The sequence below is a fragment of the Artemia franciscana genome, chromosome 15, assembly GCF_032884065.1.
Source record: "Artemia franciscana chromosome 15, ASM3288406v1, whole genome shotgun sequence".
In the NCBI taxonomy this organism is placed as follows: Eukaryota; Metazoa; Arthropoda; class Branchiopoda; order Anostraca; family Artemiidae; genus Artemia; species Artemia franciscana.
This window is the reverse complement of record NC_088877.1, coordinates 3559516-3580087: the sequence shown is the minus strand read 5'-3', so window position 1 is coordinate 3580087 and position 20572 is coordinate 3559516. Positions and strand designations below refer to the sequence as shown.

The 20572-nt window shown below is 35.3% G+C and overlaps 1 protein-coding gene across 1 annotated transcript in view; it reads left to right on the top strand.

Moving 5' to 3' along the window:
* The first annotated feature begins 3951 nt into the window (after nt 1-3951).
* The window catches only part of LOC136036714 (protein disulfide-isomerase A6 homolog), a 39578-nt gene continuing 22957 nt past the window's right edge, over nt 3952-20572 (top strand). Inside the window, exons 1-2 of the mRNA XM_065719050.1 lie at nt 3952-4115; nt 19767-19960. Coding sequence (XP_065575122.1) covers nt 4097-4115; nt 19767-19960 — 213 coding nt within the window. The 5' untranslated portion in view covers nt 3952-4096. The remainder of the gene's footprint in view (nt 4116-19766; nt 19961-20572) is intronic.

The following is a 20572-nucleotide window of genomic DNA, read 5'->3' as shown; positions in this document are numbered from 1 at the left end:
AGGAGGCTCATATGATTTGAACTTGAAATTTCTAGTTCCATTTTCACAGTCAAAATTAATAGAAGGGCAATTAGAACTCCCGTCCTCCCCCTGACGTATTCTTTTCTCCAAACGTATCTGGCCAAAATTGTGAGATGACTATTTTTCAAAGTAGTCCAAAGGACTTATAAGAATTCAGAAGTAAATTCAACAGATATAAATTCATATAATAACGAAAATTCAAAACGACCATAAATCATAAGCAGTGCAATAGCACTGTTGAAGTAAAGAGTGACGTGGTCACAATGTACTATTTATTTTTATTTATTTTATCAATGCACTTCGCATGAAAGGAGTTATCGTAGAAACTTTAAAAGGAGCTCATTCGATTTGAAATTGAAAGTTCTAGGGCTTTTTTAAGGTTCAAAATTGATTGGAGGGCAACCCAGCTTATTTGGTTTTCCGGAACGTCGCTTTACTCCTGAATTGTTCCTTATGACATACGCGTGGAGCTTTCTGATCGGCAAATATCTACCAAAGGAAGCGAAAATGCTGACCCTCATGCCGACAATGCCTGTTCAAGAGGAATTCTCATTGAAATATAAAATTATTTCAAATCTTATTGGAACATATTGTACACAAAACAGGACGTAATCTGGCTAAAAATGTCAAATTTTTATGCTCGGGGGATATATTCATGAATCAAAAGGTTGGCAACACTGAGAATAATCAAAGAAAATGTACAATGACTTATAGCATTACATTTAAAAACAAAACGTACAGCACAGATGGTTTTTTGTGTAAAGTAAACTTTTCAATGCAGCAACAGTCTACGAACCGTCTGACTTTTCGTAATTGCAATTCTATGGTATGTGAAAAAAACGTGAGCGCGGCATTTGAATTCAAATGCTTATTCAGAGGGATTTCTTGTTGGTTTTGATTAACAGTGAGGAAATTTTGCTCTGTTGCTTTTTATTAAGAGTCGAGAATGCTCTTAGCGAGTATTAATATGGAAAATGATCATCAAAATTTTGGTTGCAACTTCATCTAAGAAAGGTTTCTCGGTGAGCGTACAACGATCAATTTGTCAGCAAATGTAATTACCAATAATTCAAAAACTTTTTAGGAGATGATTGTTTGCAAAAAGAGATGAGCAGAACATTTTGGGAATGTGCGAAACCGAAATAGAGTTGCAGGAAAATATATAGAAGAAAACGAAAAAGTTTGTGATACCTTGGTTATGAAGGAAGATTTGTCTTGTGAGGAAAAATTAGCAAAAGTACTAAAAGGATTAAAAAATAATAAGGCTCCAGGTGCTGATAGGGTGGTAAATGAGTTTTTTAATTATACTGAGGTTAGAAATAAGTTACTGAAGATTATGAATACGATTTTTGAAAAAGGAAAAGTACCTAGTTATTTTAGGAAAAAATTAATTAAACCATGGTAAAACAAAGTTGATAAGAGTAAGTGCTGGTAATTATCGAGGCATTAGTCTGGTCCCTGTAGATAGCAAATTACTTAGTAATATGATAATCTTTATTCTGAGAGATTATTTAGACAAAGTTTTAAGAGAAGATCAGTACGGTTTTAGAAAACATAGAGCATGTGTCGACCAAATTTTCACTCTTAGGTCAATAATTAAGAAGCTCCTGAGTTATCCAACACCTTTAGTCCTCAGGTTTATAGATTATGATTAAGCGTTCAATTCTTTTGATAGAAGAGCTTTAGCAAAGGGTTTAAACTTGTATGGTATGCCAGGAAAATACATTAAAGTGAGTAGTGCTATCCGGCTGGTTTACCGTATTTTAAGTAGTAGACTGTATGAAAAGTTCGGCTCAATCCTCTTTTCTAGGGCTTCAATGAAAAAAGGTTGAGATGGCTAGGGCACGTAGGATGACAGAATGCCAAAGATTGTCCTTTTCGGTCGACCGTCTATGACTAAATGGAAAGCAGGTCGTCCGCAGTTGGGGTGGTAGGATGAAACCATAGACTGGCAAAATATTCTGAGAATTATCATAGGCAGGTATATCTATTGAAAGTCTTTTCTCTTTTGAGAAGGAGGGGGGGTAGCTTTGCATTATTTAAATCCAGCCAGAAAATATCGAATGCAGGGTCTTCAGAAAACTTTCTGGATTAGAAACTGCATGTAGGCTCTTAAGCTTACTTACAGTTACAGTACCTCAAAACTCCCCAAAATTTTTCGGGGGATATAGAAGAATAGCCAAAAGGTAAAAGGAGAATATCCTCCAGAGTCATTACTGCCGCATAGGGAGTCGAATTGACCTTTCAGTTGCTGGGTGTTTTTACAGGGATAATTAGCAAACCTGTCCCCTAGCCTTATCGCTGCGGGGATCGATCCCTCTGCCTCAAATTTACAAACAGAGCACCATTCCACTGCATTACCACAGGTAGACATCCAAAGTCTGGGGTAGGAGGATGTCATAAATGAGGATTTAAAGGAAATTGAAACTTCCTGGTAGGGTGTGAAGAGGGAGGCCTTGAATTGATTGGGTTGGAGGAGGAGCGTGTGTAGCTGTGTTGGCCTCAGGCGGCTTGGTGCTGTGGTGAGTTATTAGTAGTAGTAGTAGTAGTAGACATCGAAAGTCAACGTCTTAAATTTGATGAACTTTTGTATTAATGGATGAGATGATTTAAGTTACTCATAAGGAGAGAGTGTTCTTGTGATGAAAAAAAAAATCGAAGGAAAAACATGCATTTTACAATGCAATGCTAAAATTGGAAGGATACATTTACTTCAAAATCCTACGAAGCTATAAACAAAATGAAGATGAAATACCTTTTATAGTTGACAAAGTAAACTTAATAGTGCTAATAAATATGCAAAGTTTTGACTGGCATCCAGATGAAAAAATACTAAGTAAGTTTATAAATCTACATTACAATAATGAAAAAATACTCACGTGTTTAAATATATTAGGGATATTTCTCTTTTTGTCAAAAAGCTTTTATCGTGAGGGGATGGGGTCAAAATCGAGAAAAAAGAGATTTTTTGTCGCAAGTTTTTGAGGAGAAGGGACTTAGACTAATTTCCATGTGGAGCAATATTCACCTCTGTTTCTCTACTCCCTTCTCTCTACGCTAAAGTATGTCAATAAAGAGCGTCAAATTCAGTTTTTACCCTGACTTTAAACTCAGTTTCCAGATGTTGACAGATGCTTATAAAATCCATATCACAATGGTGGCACATGTAAGGAGCTTCTTTTTGGTTTTGAATTTTTTTTTTGTGGGGGCTGGACTGGAGCTTTGTGCTAAGTTTGCAATTTTTCAAGGGACAATCATTCCTATCAACCAAAAAAAAAAAATGAAAAATGTAATTTTTGGTGTTTGTCTTTTGTATTAGTATCAGTATGAAAGTGCGACACAAAGCTTCTCATTTTTACTTAAACTTCACATCACAACACCATGAGAAGTAGTTGCTTAATTATAATAATTAATAATTGCTCTATTGGGTCCCGGAATGGTATTTTAGGTTTTGCTGGAAATGATGAAATAGATTTAAGAATGTTCTGTTTTATGTGTGACGAATATTATTGATATAACTATTCTAAAAGAGAGATGATCATTTATTAAACGAAAATAAACCCACGTTTAGACTTGATCATTAATTAATTTAAAGTTCATTCAAATTTGCGGTACTTCCATCTTTAGCACATGCAGTAGGGTCAAGGCGCCGAAGCTCGAATAGCTGGACTTTTCAAATGAAGCATTTTTCTTATAAAGGAAAAAAGATTCGAAAATGGACAAATATAGACTACAAACCAAAGTTCAGCTAGTGTCCCATTCCTAAAGTTAGAGTTAGGCAACGTTTTTCTTCTCTTTTGTACTCCACTGTTTTACATTTTGTTTTATAGGCTAGGATTAGAAATAATTCATCTATTATTGTTGTGTGAATGATAGCGGCATCTAGCAAACGCCTAGCGGCAATTATAGGTGGCGTGTTTTTCTACCTCCACCAATCATTGAGCTAGAAGTGTTTCTAGAATTTAAAACTTGATCTTCCTTGCTTCTTAACCAGATAACATATGAACTAGTTGACTTGAATATATTTATAATTTAAAGAAAATTTTCTGAATCTTCATCAAGAGGCTGCCCAATAATGAACTTTAAATTATTAGGTAAGAAGTTACCTAGGGTAAAATATAGGCCTAGGCTTTATTTCTTTATTGCCTTCTTTGACTGGCTTGTGTTTCACTAGATTCTCTTGGATTGCAAACTTCACTAATCCTGTTTGAACAATACTCTTGTGCAGGAAATTATATAATAATAACAAAAACAGTTGTAGCATTATTTTCCCCATCTAACACTTCTCAATTAGCCTAGTTTAGAGGTTTTTTTTTACCACCAGACAGAAAACTGGGTAAAATTCTAGTTGATTGACTTTTGGCCGTCTTGGAAAGGGGTTAGGTTAGGAAAATGAAACTTTCAGGGATGGGTCTAAAGGCCAAAGTATGTCCTGGGAAGGTATTTTGAAACCCACCTCCACTCCTTCTCCCTCTAGAGTGGCCTGACCTTGCAAAATAGATCTTCTGCTTGAATGAAGTAGAACAAAATTGTTTTCAGCTTCACAACTTTGCCCAATTCCAATTTATAAGGCTTCAAAGATAGCCTATGCAAATACATTTTCTAAATTTTGAAGAAAAAAAAAACACATTGATATGGCTCAGAATTCTACTCAAATAACAGGAATTGCATTTTCAGAACCAAAGGTAGAGAAAATGCAACTACTACTACTAATAACTCACTGCAGCACAAAGCCACCTGAGGCCAACACAGCTACGCACACTCCTCCTCCAATCTAATCTATTTAAAGCCTCCCTCTTTACACCCTCCTAGGAAGTTCCCATTTCCTTTAAATCTTTATTTATGATTCTATTAAATCTATCCTATTAAATCTTTATTTATTTCTTTCTTCCCAACCCAAACAAGGTTGACCTGCTTTCTGTGTAGCCCCAGACAGTTGGCCAAAAAGGACAATCTTTGGTAATCTGTCATCCTTCATCCATAGAATGTGGCCTAACCATCTCAACCTTTCTTTCATTATAGCCCCAGAAAGTGGGATTGAACCACACTTTTCATACAACCTACTGTTTGAAATACGGTCAGTCAGCCAGGTACAAAAGAACAATCTGTAGGCAATTTCTCTGGAAAACATAGGCTATAGTAAATTTTCATCTGCTTTTTGGAGTGCCCATGCTTCAGAGCCATATTTGACCACTGTCATCACTGTAGCTTCCAATATTCTAATCTTGGTTTGTAGGCTTATCTTTGTATTCTTCCAAACTTTTTTTAACTATGAAAAAAATACCCTGAGCCTTAGCTATTCTACTTTTAACATCTTCACTGCTCCCACCATTTTTACTAATAATACTACCAAGGTAACTGAAGCTCCCAACCTGATCAATCTTTTCATTACCTAATGTCACCTGTTCATCTTCACTTATTCCTAGCCTTAGTGACTTAGTCTTCTTAACATTAATTTTCAAGCCTATTTTAGCACCCAGAACTTGTAGAACCTCTAAAAATTCATTCACTTTGCTCACACATTCATCTAATATGCTTAAATCATCAGCATAATCTAAATCCAGGAGCTTTCTTCCTCCCCATTTGATTCCATGGTCTCCAATTGCCTTTCCTGTGCTCCTTAAGATGAAGTCCATCAAAATGATCCATATAAAGGGAATAGAACACAACCCTGCTTAACTCCTGATTTAGTACAAAACCAGTTGCTAACCTCATTTCCTACCTTAACCACAGCAGTATTATTCTCATACATAGTACAAATCACTTTAATGTATTTTTCTGGTATACCATATAACAATAAGACCTTTGTTAACGCTCTTCTATCAACAGAATTGAAAGCTTGCTCATAATTGATAAAACTGAGGACCAAAGGTGTTTCACAACAAAGGGACTTCTCAATTATTAACCTAAGAGTGAAAACATGGTCAACACATCCTCTACCTTTTCTAAAACTGCATTGTTCTTCCCTTAAAACTTTGTCTACAGCATGTCTCAGTCTAAAAAGTATCATATTACTCAGTAATTTGCTACCTACAGAGACCAGACTAATGCCTCAATAATTACAACACTCACTCTTGTCACCTTTCTTATACAGTGGTTTAATTAAGGTTTTCCTAAAATTATTGGGTACTTCCCCTTTTTCAAAAATCATGTTCATAATCTTCAGTAGCTTATTCCTAACCTCAGAGCCACCATATTTAAGAAACTCAGTAATCATACTATCAGCACCTGGGGCCTTATTATTTTTTAATCCTTTTAGTACTGTCACTAATTCTTCCTCACTAAACAAATCTTCCTTCACATCCAAGGTATCACAAACTTTTTCATTTTCATCTGTATCTTGGTTTAGCACATTCTCAAAATGTTCCTCCCATCTTTCTTTAGCTTTTTCCTTATCACTAATTGTGGCCCCATTTCTATCTTTAACTGGGACTAGTCTGGATTGGCTACTCCCTTTCAATTTATTAACATGCCAGTATAATATTTTACTATTATGCCGTCTAGCTGCATCTTCCAGATCCTCAGCAATTTTATCCATCACCTCCACTTCACATCTCCTTAGTTCATATTTTAATGCTTTCTCCATTTTCTTTACATTCCTTTTGTTTTCATATAACCTATCACTCAGATAATTCTGATACAAACCCCTTCTACTCTCTATTAAACCTAAAGCTTTTTTAATTAAAATCCCTAGTTGCAGTCTTAGCACTCTTCCCTAGGACACCATCAGCAACTTCACAAATTGTTTTTCTGAAATTATTCCATCCATCTTCCACATTGTCAAATTTTAAACTCTCAAGTTTAGTTCTCAACTGTTCCTGGAATTTTTTTCTCAAATTTTCATCCTGAAGTCTACCAACATTATAACTTTCTGGGAGGGAGTTACCCTTCCAAAATTTCAGCTTTAAATTAACCTTAGACACTACTAGATGGTGATCTTTACTTTTAACATCAATAACAGCACTCCTATACACCCTAGTATCTTGTATTGAACCTGCTAGTCTTCTGTTTACAATAACATAATCAATAAGGTTTGCTGTCTTACCATCACGTGAATACCATGTCAACTTATGGGCCATTTTGTGACCAAACACTGTATTGGTTATAATTAGGTTGTTATACCTACAAAATTGTAAAAGCCTTTAGCCATTACTGTTTTCTTTTCCTACACCAAATTTACCTAGGCTAGGATACCATCTATCCCTATTTCTACCAACTTGGGCATTAAAATCTCCTAGCAAAAACACCATATTTCTACCTGGTACCCTGTCTATTTTCTCCTGTAACTGTAAGTAAAATTCATCTGAGTCACTAGTATCTTCATCAGTTGGTTCAATGGGGGCATATACTTCTATAACTGATACCCTAAACTTTTTAGTCATAAAATGAACAATTAGTATTCTAATATTAATACCTTCCCAGCCTAAACAAGACTTAGCAGCTTCCTTATTAATCATGAGCCCTACTCCCTGTCTATGTACCCCATCCTTCCAGCCTGAGTAAACAAATTTTGTCACCTAATTTCATGCTTCCTACCCCTGGGATATGAGTTTCTGAAACTCCTAATAAATCCAGTTCAAACCGTCTGAATTCATCAGTCAAAATGCCAATGCGATAGTGATTTTTTAATGTCATAACATTCCAATTTTCATGTTCTTTAAATCTTTGAAATTATTTTGGCCTCAGGAAAAGCAGTGATCCCAAATACAATTGCAGGATGGGGACCAACATATCTTCTCAAGTCTACACCAAAGCACTAAAGCTGGCTTAGAACTGGACAGCAAGAAGTCCCTGGGACCTCCAGTAAGTTGGAGGCTTTGTGCAATCCTGGGCCCATCTTGGTCACAACATGGTTTTCAGCACTTGGTGATGCTCTTCTATCAACAAGAGTCAAAATCCAGCACAGACAGTCCCAAGCCTATTACCTCCAACTCAATATATATTCATGCCTACAAATATTATGCTACTACAGGGAAGCAGCCCATAGTAGATAAATTAGCTAGGAAGAGGTTTTTCAGCCTGAAAACGCCCATCAAAACAAACCAAGCCCAGAAAAATATCCAATAATCAGAATCCCATATGAGTGCTGTGTTGAGGGGCGCCACTCCTCAAGTGGGAAAAATTGACTGCAAGTTTCCCAGTCTTGCAGTTACCCCAAAAGGGTCAAGGCAGCCCTGTACAGAGGCTGTTGTCCATAAATCTGGATCTTACGCCCTGCTGCAGTTGTCCTCCTATAGAGGATCCTCCCACGATGGTGTTGTGCTTCGCCATGCAATTTAACCCATTACTGGGAGAAGTTTTGTAACTCATCTACCAAAACCTAGCATGATTATCTAATAATTAACTAACTAATGCAACTAATAAATAGTTGCAGTAAATTGCAGCTTTACTTTAATTTAGACTATAAAGTAAGGGACAAAAATAACATATACAAGCTCTGTTGTCCTTTGTTAAAACCTAGCATGCAAACTAATGATTAACTAACTATTGCAAATAATTAATAATTGTAATAAAGTACAACTTTCCTTTTAATTTATTAATTTTCCTTTAAAAAACAAAAAAGCTCTATTTTCCTCTACCAAAACCTAGCATGTTAACTAATAATTAACTAATAAATAACCCATTTGGCCTGATTGCAACACCTCACAAGCCACACCTTATAGAAAACACCTTTGAGAATTTAAATTAAGAAGGAAACTTATTAGAAACCCTGCTAGTACTGCAAAAGTAGACCTAAGTAGCCAATTTAGCCTGTTTGAAACATCTCACAAGCCAAAACCCTATAGAAAACACCTTTGAGAATTTAAATGAATAAGAAAACTTATTAGAAACTTTGCTGGTACTGCAAAAGTAGACCTAAGTAGCCAATTTAGCCTGTTTGAAACATCTCACAAGCCAACACCCTATAGAGAACACCTTTGAGAATTTAAATGAAGAAGAAAACTTATTAGAAACTCTGCTATGGTGTAATACTACACCAGAAGTAGCCAATTAGAAAAGGCAACTGGTAACTGAAAATTAAGGTAAAATTTTGTTTTGTCAAAATTTCAATAGGTATAGACCTGTCATGTAGGCAAATTTCAGGGCCCTCTTGAGGGAGAAGGAGTAGAGGTGGGTACTTCAAAATACCTTCCTGGGACATACTTTAGCCTTTAGACCCATCCCTGAAAGTTTAACTTTTCTAACCTAACCCCTTTGCAAGATAGCCAAAAGTTAATCAACTAGAATTTTACCAAAAACTGTTAGCTAAAAATTTTCTCAGCAATTGTTGTTTTGCCATCTAACTAAATACTGTTAGCTAACATTGTTAGAGAAATTCTCTTACAAATCAAATACTTGTTCAAGGAAATTATTTGGGAATTTAAAGCAAAACTTTAAAAATAAGCAGGATAGGTACAAGAATTAAGGACTGTCACTAGCCTATTTTTTATTTTTCTTTCCTTCCCCTTCTAGATTTTGAGATATATCTTTTTTGGTAATTTTATTGAAAAAAGGAATGAATTCTTCCATAAAAAAAGAAAAATAACAAAATTGCCACCTGCCTACATTTTAAAAAATGTTAGTTTGCCCCCCCTCCTCATTTCATTGATGATGGATACTGATCTCCTAAATTGACATCATAGCATTGATGAGTTTAATGAAAACTTCTCTTTGAAATGCCTTCTTATATACTTATAATGACGTCATATACAAAGCCTTTGACATCATATACAAATCACCAACCATAATGATTGCCACTTTGCTGATAGTTGCATATCAGTAGACATCAATTGATTGCTGTTTTGAACAGAAGCACTAAATTATTATTTATGTAGAAAAGATGTTGCAACTGGGAAACAATAGTCCTTTCAATGTTGTTTTTTTCTATCATCGGTATCACTTTCCAGTTGTTTGGTTTGTTTTACCTTGACTTGTCTTTTGTCACTATGAAATACATATTGCCAAACCTTTGTTTTTTTAACTAAAATCTGGTAGGCATTGATGAACTTATCCAAGTCAAAATCCCAAACCCAATCATCATCGCTATCATTTTCAGTTTTGATACATTTTGACTCTTGCTGTCCAGGTTGCTCTTGTGATTCCTTGGCACACTTTCTTTTGCTGATTTCTCTTTGAGATGCAATCCTGTTTTCATGCCATTGTTGTGATTCCTTGGCATGCTTTTTTTTCTTACTATCTCTATTAGCTGCAAGCCTTTTGGCATTAGCTCTTTGAGCAGCTTCCTTGGCTGTTTCTTTTTAATGACGTCATATACAGTTGACAAACATGACGTCAGTCAACAAACAAACATGACGTCAGTCGACAGTCGACAAACATGACGTCAGTACACAAACAACTTATTTTTGTATATATATATATAGATAGAAAATAAAATGTAACTACTAATGCCAGCAAGTGAAACAAAGACACAAAGCATTTTATTAATTGACAAAGTATATTGAATTTAGGCAAAAATTAAAACATCAGTGCACAACCTTTCCTAAAGTAACAGTTTAACTGTCACACAGTTTGTGTTAAAGTAAACTGTCTGACTGTTGATACTATCAAATTGATATGACTTTTAAGTTGTCCATAGCCTATCTCTTTCTAAGAACTGTTATACTGAGGGATCAGTTTAATTGGTCAGAATGTATCTTGACTGAAGCTGCAAATAAAAGAACCTACAATATCCTATCATTTTTTGGGATGGAGCCAATGGCTATCACTTTAATATTAAATTGATAAATCCAGCCACTAACAAAGAAATGGATAAGAAATGCAGTGCAATGAAACATTATGCATATAGATTAATGATTCGTCATTTATTACCTTTATATATAATCCATCTTGGGATTAGATACAACAGCTTTTACATCCTGGACAATTGCCAGTTCATAGACATGACATTATGGCCCATGTCTTCTGGCAAAAGTTGCTCTCCTTCATCTCCTACAGAGTTATGAGAGAAATACAAATCACAAATGGCCAAGAATATACTCCAACGAATACGGCTAGAAAGATCAGATATGACCTTGGACTTTACAATAGAAATTTATAACTGCACTTTAGTTATAATTGAAGATTTGTGCTTATCTATTGCAAACAAACTTCTCAAGCATTTGGGAATACCTTCACCTAATTGTACTGCTTCTATTTCTACATGTGTAGAATGGGATTGTGAACAAAGTTACAACACAATTGATCTATTGTCATATGTTACAGACCAGGACACAAGGAATATAAACGACAACTGGGACACTCAAAGAGAAATTACAGACCAGGACACAAATGACAAGCAGGACACAGGGAATATAAATGATGACCGGGACATTCAAAGAGAAATTACAGACTGAGACACCAGGACACAAATGACGACTGGGACACAGGGAATATAAATGACGACTGGGACACAGGGACACAACTACAACGGGGACGCCAGAAGGGCACATGGGGGATATATAAATGACGACGGGGACACAGGGACTATTTGATTTGCAGTTACCATCAACAAAGCCCAAGGGCAATCATTAGAAAAATGCGGTATAGATCTGTATACCAATTGTTTTCCCATGGACAGTTATATGTTGCATGTTCAAGAGTCGGTAAACCTGACAATCTATTTATATGCACAGACAATGGGACAGCAAAGAATATTGTACATTTGCAAGTTTTACATAGTTAAAAACATATATATATATGTATCTATATTCACTGGTGGGACATGGACACAACTTCAATGGTGCATAACTAATATGGCATGTAACAACTTATGTGCACGGGGGGGGAGGGGGCTTGGGGGGCGCGAAATGATTTTCTTCATATTAATTTAGCAGCAAACAAGCAACATCAATAAGTACTGGGAGGAAAAAATTTGGCTTACAGAATTTCCACTGAGTGTACATATTTTATTTTCTGGACCACTGGAGAACATCAAAATCTGTCATTATATTTACTAACAGCTTGATCATCAAAAAACAATGGGACATTTTATTGAAGGCCTTAGCCTGGTCCAGGAGAAATACATCAGAAGGAAAACCTTGCTCCAGTGGTCTGTTATAGAGTCATAGGCATGTATTAGATTTGTTTTGATGGATATGTCTTCCCTGAAGCCATGCTGACCACTAAAAAGAAGGCCATTCTTAATCATGTGTTCTATAATGACTAAACATCATTGACTAAACCCTTGAGAAGCTTAGCCACAACTGAGGTAAGGCTAATGTGTTGGTAGTTTGCTTGCTGACTTCTAGGTCCTTAGAGCTCCAGAGTTGACAGTTTGAGTTGAATTCAAGATTCTTTAGTGACCAGGTGCACTGTGTTCATCCATAGCATCCCAGTTGAGTTTACACTCCTTGGGACCACTCAGCATCCAGTCTTCATTTTCATATGTACAGATTCAGCAGTAACAGTTTTTCCAGAAAGTTTATTTTAAATGTTAATGATTCTTGGAGAAAAGAATTAAGCACAGACTCTGTATAGGGTAGGCTACCTAACAAGTTGGCTATCTACCTTTACAAGAGTTGGTAGTTTCAGCTTTGCTAGTCTTGCAGAGTAGGAAAGTTCCTGCATGCCAGATATACTTTTTCAGAGTTAACAACTGCGAGTAGATTTCTGTAACCCTCTTTGTCATTTCATGTTAGTTGATGGGGCAGAACCATTTTTTTTTTCTCCTATCCATCAGACATACTGTCATCTAATCTAACTTTTAGGGTTTGATTCCTGAGGAATGATTAATAGAAACTTTCTACATATTATAATGTGATAATTTTGTTCTTATAATATTTGCTTGTACTTTTGCATTCAGCCTAGGTCTACCCCTTAAGGTATTAAGGGGTACCACAAGATTAGGGATAATGCAAATAATAAGGAAAATTAGTTTTGTCTCACAGTTTGTCAGATAATTATCCAGGGTTCAAATTTATGCAGCCACATGGGTCTGTCATATATATATATATATATATATATATACTAGCTGTTGGGGTGGCGCTTCGCGCCACCCCAACACCTAGTTGGTGGGGGCGCTTCGCGCCCCCCCCAAGCCCCCCCGCGCGCGTAAGTCGTTACGCGCCATAATAGTTACGCGCCATTGTAGTTGTGTCCCTATGTCCCACCTGTGAATATAGATATATATCCCCTGTTTCCCCCGGTGTCCCCGTTGTAGTTGTGTCCCTGTGTCCCGGTCGTCATTTATATTCCCTGAGTCCCGGTCGTCATTTGTATCCCGGTGTCCCGGTCTGTATATACATTCGTTTTTTAGTTTTGTTTTTCTCCTTTATTTTTTTCCTTTTTTTTCTTTTTTAGCTTATTTAGATTTTTAGATTTTTTAGTTTTTTTATTAGTTTTTAGTTTTTTTTTCTTTTTAGTTTTTTTGTCCCGGTTGTCATTTATATCCCCCTGTTTCCCCCGGTGTCCCCGTTGTAGTTGTGTCCCTGTGTCCCGGTCGTCATTTATATTCCCTGTGTCCCGGTCGTCATTTGTATCCCGGTGTACCGGTCTGTATATACATTCGTTTTTTAGTTTTGTTTTTCTCCTTTATTTTTTTCCTTTTTTTTTTCTTTTTTAGTTTATTTAGATTTTTAGATTTTTTAGTTTTTTTATTAGTTTTTAGTTTTTTTTTCTTTTTAGTTTTTTTGTAGTTTTTACCTTCTTTTTAGTTTTGTTAATTTTTTTTTTACTTATGTCCTGGTCGTCATTTATACTCCCTGTGTCCCGGTGCTTTGTTGATTGCTAATCGAACATTCCTTTTGTCCTGGTCGCTTTCTCTTTGAGTGTCGTCATTTATTTTAGCTTATTTTTCAGTTTTTTCCTTTTTTTTAGTTTTTTTTTATTTTTTATTGTTTTTAGTTTTTTACCTTTTTTTAGTTTTTTTAGTTTTTTTAGTTTTTTAGCTTTTTTACTTTTTTTATTAGTTTTTAGTTTTTTTTGTAGTTTTTGCCTTTTTTTAGTTTTTTCAGTTTTTTTTTTGTTTTTTATTGGTTTTTACCTTTATTTTAGCTTATTTTTCAGTTTTTTCCTTTTTTTTTAGTTTTTTTTAGTTTTTAGTTTTTTTAGTTTTTTGCCTTTTTTTAGTTTTTTTAGTTTTTTAGTTTTTTAGCTTTTTTATTTTTTTTATTAGTTTTTAGTTTTTTTTGTAGTTTTTAGTTTTTTTAGTTTTTTAGCTTTTTTATTAGTTTTTAGTTTTTTTTGTAGTTTTTGCCTTTTTTTAGTTTTTTTAGTTTTTTAGCTTTTTTATTTTTTTTATTAGTTTTTAGTTTTTTTTGTAGTTTTTGCCTTTTTTTAGTTTTTTCAGTTTTGACGTCACCTGATCCAGTTTTTTCAGGTGACGTCACCTGACACATCCATCCATCCACAGACAACTTATTTTTATATATATAGATATATATATATATATATATATATATATATATATATATATATATATATATATATATATATATATATATATATATATATATATATATATATATAGTCATAAGATATTACTAGAGTCATAAGATATTCTAGTCCCTTCGTAAACCGGCTAGAATCGGTATTATCCAGCCAGTGTGTCCCTGATTTTGTCGTTACTTATGGAAGCGTACATGAAGCTATTTTAAAGCTAAAGAAGAAACATTCCCGAGGTGTAGACAAACTATGCGTGCTAAATCTGCTACACGGTATTACTATGCTTATTGAATATCTGACACTGCTATTCCAGATTATTTTCACCACTGGTATAGTGCCTGACTCTTTTTGTGTCGGTTTGCTCTCACCCATCCTTAAAAAAGGGAAACCAACAGACCAATGCTCTTTGTACAGGCCAATCACTGTTGCTCCAGTGCTCTGTAAAGTTCTAGAGATCTTAGCCTCAAAAGAAATTCAATATTCGTGCCGATTGCCTGACCACCAGTTCGGTTTCCGACTGGGTCTGGGTTGTGCTCACGCTCTCTTCAGTCTTGCCGCTATTCTAGCAGATTCTCACGAATCCGGTGATCCTATAGTGATAGGTGCTTTTGATGTGAGTAGAGCGTTTGATTCGGCGATTCACGCTCAGGCCCTTTTAGCCGCTTACCAGCAAGGTGTAAACCTCCGTGTCACTAGCGTACTGTTCGATATGTATTGCCGTTTAAAAGCGCATATAAAAATAGGCAACCGCATCACATCAGTGGTTGTTCCAGTAAAGAAAGGTGTCCGCCAGGGTTCAATATTATCCCCAAGTTTGTACAATAACAGTGTTTTAAATGCCCAGGCATGTGTAAATGTTTCATGTACCTCCAAGAATATAAATGTGTTGCTACTTACATACGCGGACGATCTATTAGATCTAAGTCGGTCTATTAGGGGTCTGCAATCGAATTTCTTGATCCTGCGTGATGAATACCGAAAAATCGGCCTGGCTTTCAATACTTCTAAATCTGCAGTTCTTTTTTTCAACGATAGTCTTTCTCAGCCTGAACACCTCCTACTGGGTAGCGAGTCAATTACCGTTTCATCTCATGTCGTGTATGTGGGTTTACCCATAGGCTGTAACCTTAATGAAACTCGTCTACTGCTCGTCAAACACGTCGAGAAAAAAACTCCGCACCGCGTATGGGTCTATCATCGCCAGCAGACTCCTCTTATGCTGAAAGTATCTCGCCAATATGTATAACGCTGTCGCACTGCCGCATATTTTATATATCGTGCCATTTTGGAATTTATTAACTGACACCCAAAAACGCAAGCTCCGGTCCCTTTATTTTAGGTTCGCGAAGTTCCTGCTGCAATGCCCCTTGTGGACGAGAAATACATATATGATTGATAAACATAGGATTGCAGACCCCAGTATCGTGGTAAATCGGTTGATTTCTAATTTCCAGGCAAAATGGAACCACCTCTGGCTTAAACATTTCTACAGTTCTTGATTATGTATTTTTCCATGTTGTGTCTTAAATTTCTCTCTGTTTTTCTTCTCTTTTTTTTTCTTTTCTTTTATTTGTTTTTTCATTGTATTCAGTTTTGTTCCATGTGAAAAATATGGGTAATAAATATTTTACTTACTTACTTACTTACTTACTAGATTTGTTTTGATGGATTTACCTATGAATTTAAAAAAAAAAAAAAACTTTCACTAGGGAATGGGATGATAGCTCTTTTGTTATTACAGTGTTTCTTTCAGAAGAGGCCATAGGCAAGGATGATACCATACAAAACTTCTAAAGAAAATATTTGCCTATAATATCAGAATTTTTACTTTATAATAACAAACATGAGGACTTTCCAAAAAGCTGTTCAAATCCACCATTAACACCAAGGTCCAACTAGATTTTTTCAGCCAGTGAGTGGTGAATGATTGGAACCAACTAAGCCAAGAGACAATTTCCACAACCTCACCAGAGGAATTCAAAAAGAGCATCAACAAGGAATAGGAGGCCAAACCATGGATATTCCAGTGGGAAAACCCCTCCCAGGCCTTACTACCATAACACTCTTGGAAGACAATAGAGAGTCAGCTTGAAGGGTGATGCAGCTTGTCATACCCAACCATCTTGCACACTTAATCCAAAGTTGCTGTTGTGCAGGGGTGCCAACTCTAAGTTGCTGGAGAATGGTTCTTCAACCACACCTACCATGTGATCACAGTTACTGAGTGGGCTTAAATTCCATCTCTTCAGCAGTCTCTAGTCCTGATGGTATTATTGCTTGACCTTAACACAGCAACCACATCTATTGCCATAATCAACTACAGAGCATCACAGTTCTTGCGACTAATTTGCTCTGAAGTGCAAATTCAGGTAATAATATGTAGTTAGTTTGTATGAGTCCAATTTTCATGGTTTCTTCCACTTTCTTTAATCATTTTTAAATATATCAGTAAGTAATATTAAGTTCAGATATGAGCATATCAGTAAGAAATATATCAGCAGATGTGTTCAAAAATGGATCAGACATAAAAAGTAGTCCAAAAATATAATATCTAGGCCTATATATGGGTATTTCAAGGGGGAGGTGTATCACAATAGCAACCATTGCATTTTAAGACAGTGTTGAATAGGGAATATAATGGACCTACTCTTTCATTATTGTATTGTATTTTTGTGCATTTAGATTATTCAATATGTTTCTTGGCTATTTTCAACAAGCATGGATTTGGGCAGACCTACCCAAGGTTTTATTTTATAACTGTTCAAAGTGTTTTTCATATGGAAGAATATTGTTTAAAAATTCACTTTTGGTAAATTCTTGGTTGAAATGCAGCTTTTTGGATGGTATCCTAGTAAAATTCCAGTTGATGTGTTTTTTAATAACTTAGCAAGTAGTTAAATTAGGTGGTTGAAACTTTTAGGAATAAATGTAGAGATCAAATTGTATCCTTGCAAGGCATATCCAATGTGCTATCCCTGCTCATTTTCAGTCTTTAAGGATAGAAGATTTTGTGGAAGACAAATGTAAAGCTAATCATCAAGTTGTATCTAAAGCTGGAATCTAGGAAAAGTAACTATATTCCAGGAAGTTACAACATTTGGCAACTCCAGAATGAGAATTTGAAAGAAACCTTTCAGGAACAGTTGAATATTAAATTTGAGAGTCTAAAATTTGACAATGTAGAAGATGGATAGAATAATTTGTACAGTAGCAGATGGTGTCTTAGGAATTAGAAAATCAGCTGAAATATTTAGTGAAAATGATTTAAATTTAGTAGAGAAGAGGAGGAGCTTGTGCAAGAAGTATTTGAGAGATAGGTTGTATGAAAATAACAGGAACATAAGGAAAGTAGAGAAAGAATTAAAATATGGATTAAGGAGGTGTAAAGTGGAGGCCGTGGATAAAATTGCTGAAGATCTAGAAGATAGAGCCTGACAGCATAATAGATAAATATTGTACTGGCATGTTAAAAAATCTAACATGCTTTATCTTGACTCGTCCCAGTTAAAGATAGGAGGGGGACTACAATTAATGATAAGAAACTTGTCTCTCTCAGAGAGAGAGCAAGTACATTTTGAGAATGTACTAGAAAAGAATTAAAAAGTTTGTGATGCTTTGAAAGTGAAGGAATATTTATTTTACAAGGAAAAATTAGAGACAGTACAAAAACTATTAAAAAATATTAGGGCCACAGGTTCTGATAATGTTGTAAAGGAGTATTATATATGGTGGTTTTGAAGTTCAAGATAAATTACAGAAGATTATGAGTATATTTTTGAAAAATTGGAAATTTTAAACCAGGCTATACTGGTGATAAGAATGTCCCAGGTGAAAATGAATGATGTATTTGAGAGCTCAGAGAGCAAGAATATGCTTTAAATTGAATTTTAAGAAGACTGAGTTGCTTAAACTGGGAATAAGTGAAGGTGAAGAGGTGATGTTAGGTAATGAAAAGATCTTGAAAGTTGGGAAATGAAAGAGATCATGTGGATAGCTTCCCTTACCTTGATAGTATTATTAATTAAGGTGGTGGATACAGTGAAGATGTTTGGTGGATATGTGTAACAGTGGTGGATACACATGAAAAGGTAGAATAGCTAAGTCTGGGTTTTTTCCACTGTCCAAAAGAGTTTGAAAGAATAAGAAGATAAGCATGCAAACCAAGATTAGAATAGTTGAAGCTACAGTGATGACATTAGAGAAGCATGGTTCTGAAACATGGGGCCTCCTAAAGACAGAGGAGGTTCTAATTAATTTTTTTTAGAGGAATCGTCTGTGGATTGATTTGGGTACCCATAGTTTAGAGTAATTGACCCATTTGACCAACCATATTTCAAAAAGTAGGCTGTGTAAGAAAATGTGGCTTTATCCAGCTTTCGAGGGCTATAATGAGAGAAAGTCTGAGAAGGCTAGGACACATTCTGCAGATGAAGGATTGCCAAAGATCTTTTGGCCAATCATCTTGGGTCAAACAGAAATGGATCATCCCCAAATTGGGTGGGAGGAGATTGTAAGGAAGGATTTAAGAGAAATCGGAACTTCTTGGGAAGGTGTAAAGAGGTAGGCTTTAAATATGGAGGAATGTGTCTAGCTCTTTTGGCTGCAAGTAGCTGGGTGCTGCGGTGAGGTGTTAGTAGTAGCAGTATTAGTGTAGATGACATGTATATCCCTTTAAGTTTCAATTTTGGCAGACGAAGTTTCCTTTATTTTAGTTTGAATCTGCTTTTCTTTAACTTTGTGTTTCAAAAACATGATACCAAGGATTTAGACAGGATTTCAAGCTGTATTGTGACCTATTTTCTAAATTTTTATTAAGTTATTGAAGTTTAAATGTTTCTAATAGGCCTACTTAATAGCCTAATAAGAAAAAGGTCATAATTTATAGGTATACATCAGGATATAGCAAATATAATAGGCTCAGACATTTTCTTTTTACCTTGTGCTGTGCTATAGATCTGCTTTCAAAGCTTTGATATCAGTTGAATATAGGTTCTCTTCTAGACAATACACTTTAATGACATTCAGAGTCTTAGCAAGGCAAGTTAAAGTATGTTTTGACCCCCTCTTGAAATTTTTTAATGTTGTCTCTTTCTGTACATACATGTGCATTTGTGACAGACTCTTGGGGGGGGGTATGAGTATTCCTTCAAGGGGAATAGAAATGGGTGCATTACTTGACCAGTATTTTCAGGAGATATATCGTAGACACAAATAAGGTTGTGAAATTTCCTCATGTTTTGAAGATAGATCCACCTTACCTTCAGGGGCTGGACCTATGTTAACCTTTATAGTATTGCACTCTTGTTTCTAAGAACATTTTATGTTAAAGACTTAAAGAATGAAATATTATTTTAATCATCTATATCTAGCTCTGGTTATTTCAGGTATTTTGTTTGTGCTCCACTATGGATCATGTTTGTATCCTTCCAATAGTGATGTGGTTGAATTGACCCCTTCAAATTTTGATTCTCTAGTGAGAAAAAGTGATGACATTTGGATTGTAGAATTTTTTGCTCCTTGGTGTGGACACTGTAAAAGTTTAGCTCCAGAATATGCTAAAGCTGCAAAAGGTTTGAAGGTACTTAGCTTTTTATTTAAATTTGCAGTTGGTCTATATTGAGTGAAGAGAAATCAAATAATTTCTCAGTAGGTTTTTTTTTTTTTTTTTTTTAATAGTTTGTTTGGAATTTATGAATAAGAAATCTTGGTGTATGACTCATCTGATATTTTAAAATGGATATTTTAAAATTTAAAATGGAAATAAAATGGAATGGCAGTGGTGTTAATTTGGGGAGAGGGTTTGTACCTAATAATACTATTAAAATCAGTGCTAATAATACTAGACTTAAAAGAATCCGAGTTAAGCTCAGCATCCACACACAAAAACTACTGCCATATTAAAGTCAGCAACAAAACATCTTATAAATATTTCAGCCCTGAGTAAAGTTGTGGGTAGCGGCTTAAATTTGCAGAACTTGGAACTTGAGTAAAATGAGTAGCTTACTCGGCTTATTATCTAAAATGAGTAGAACTTGAGTAAATGTATACGGCATCTATGGTCATAGCCATATAGGGAGTACTAGTTGCAAGACATTTGCATCACCCTTCACTAGTTGTGGCTACAAGGTTAATCCTAGTCCTAGTTAATTCCTTATAAATATAGACAATATCAATGAAGGGTAACGATTTT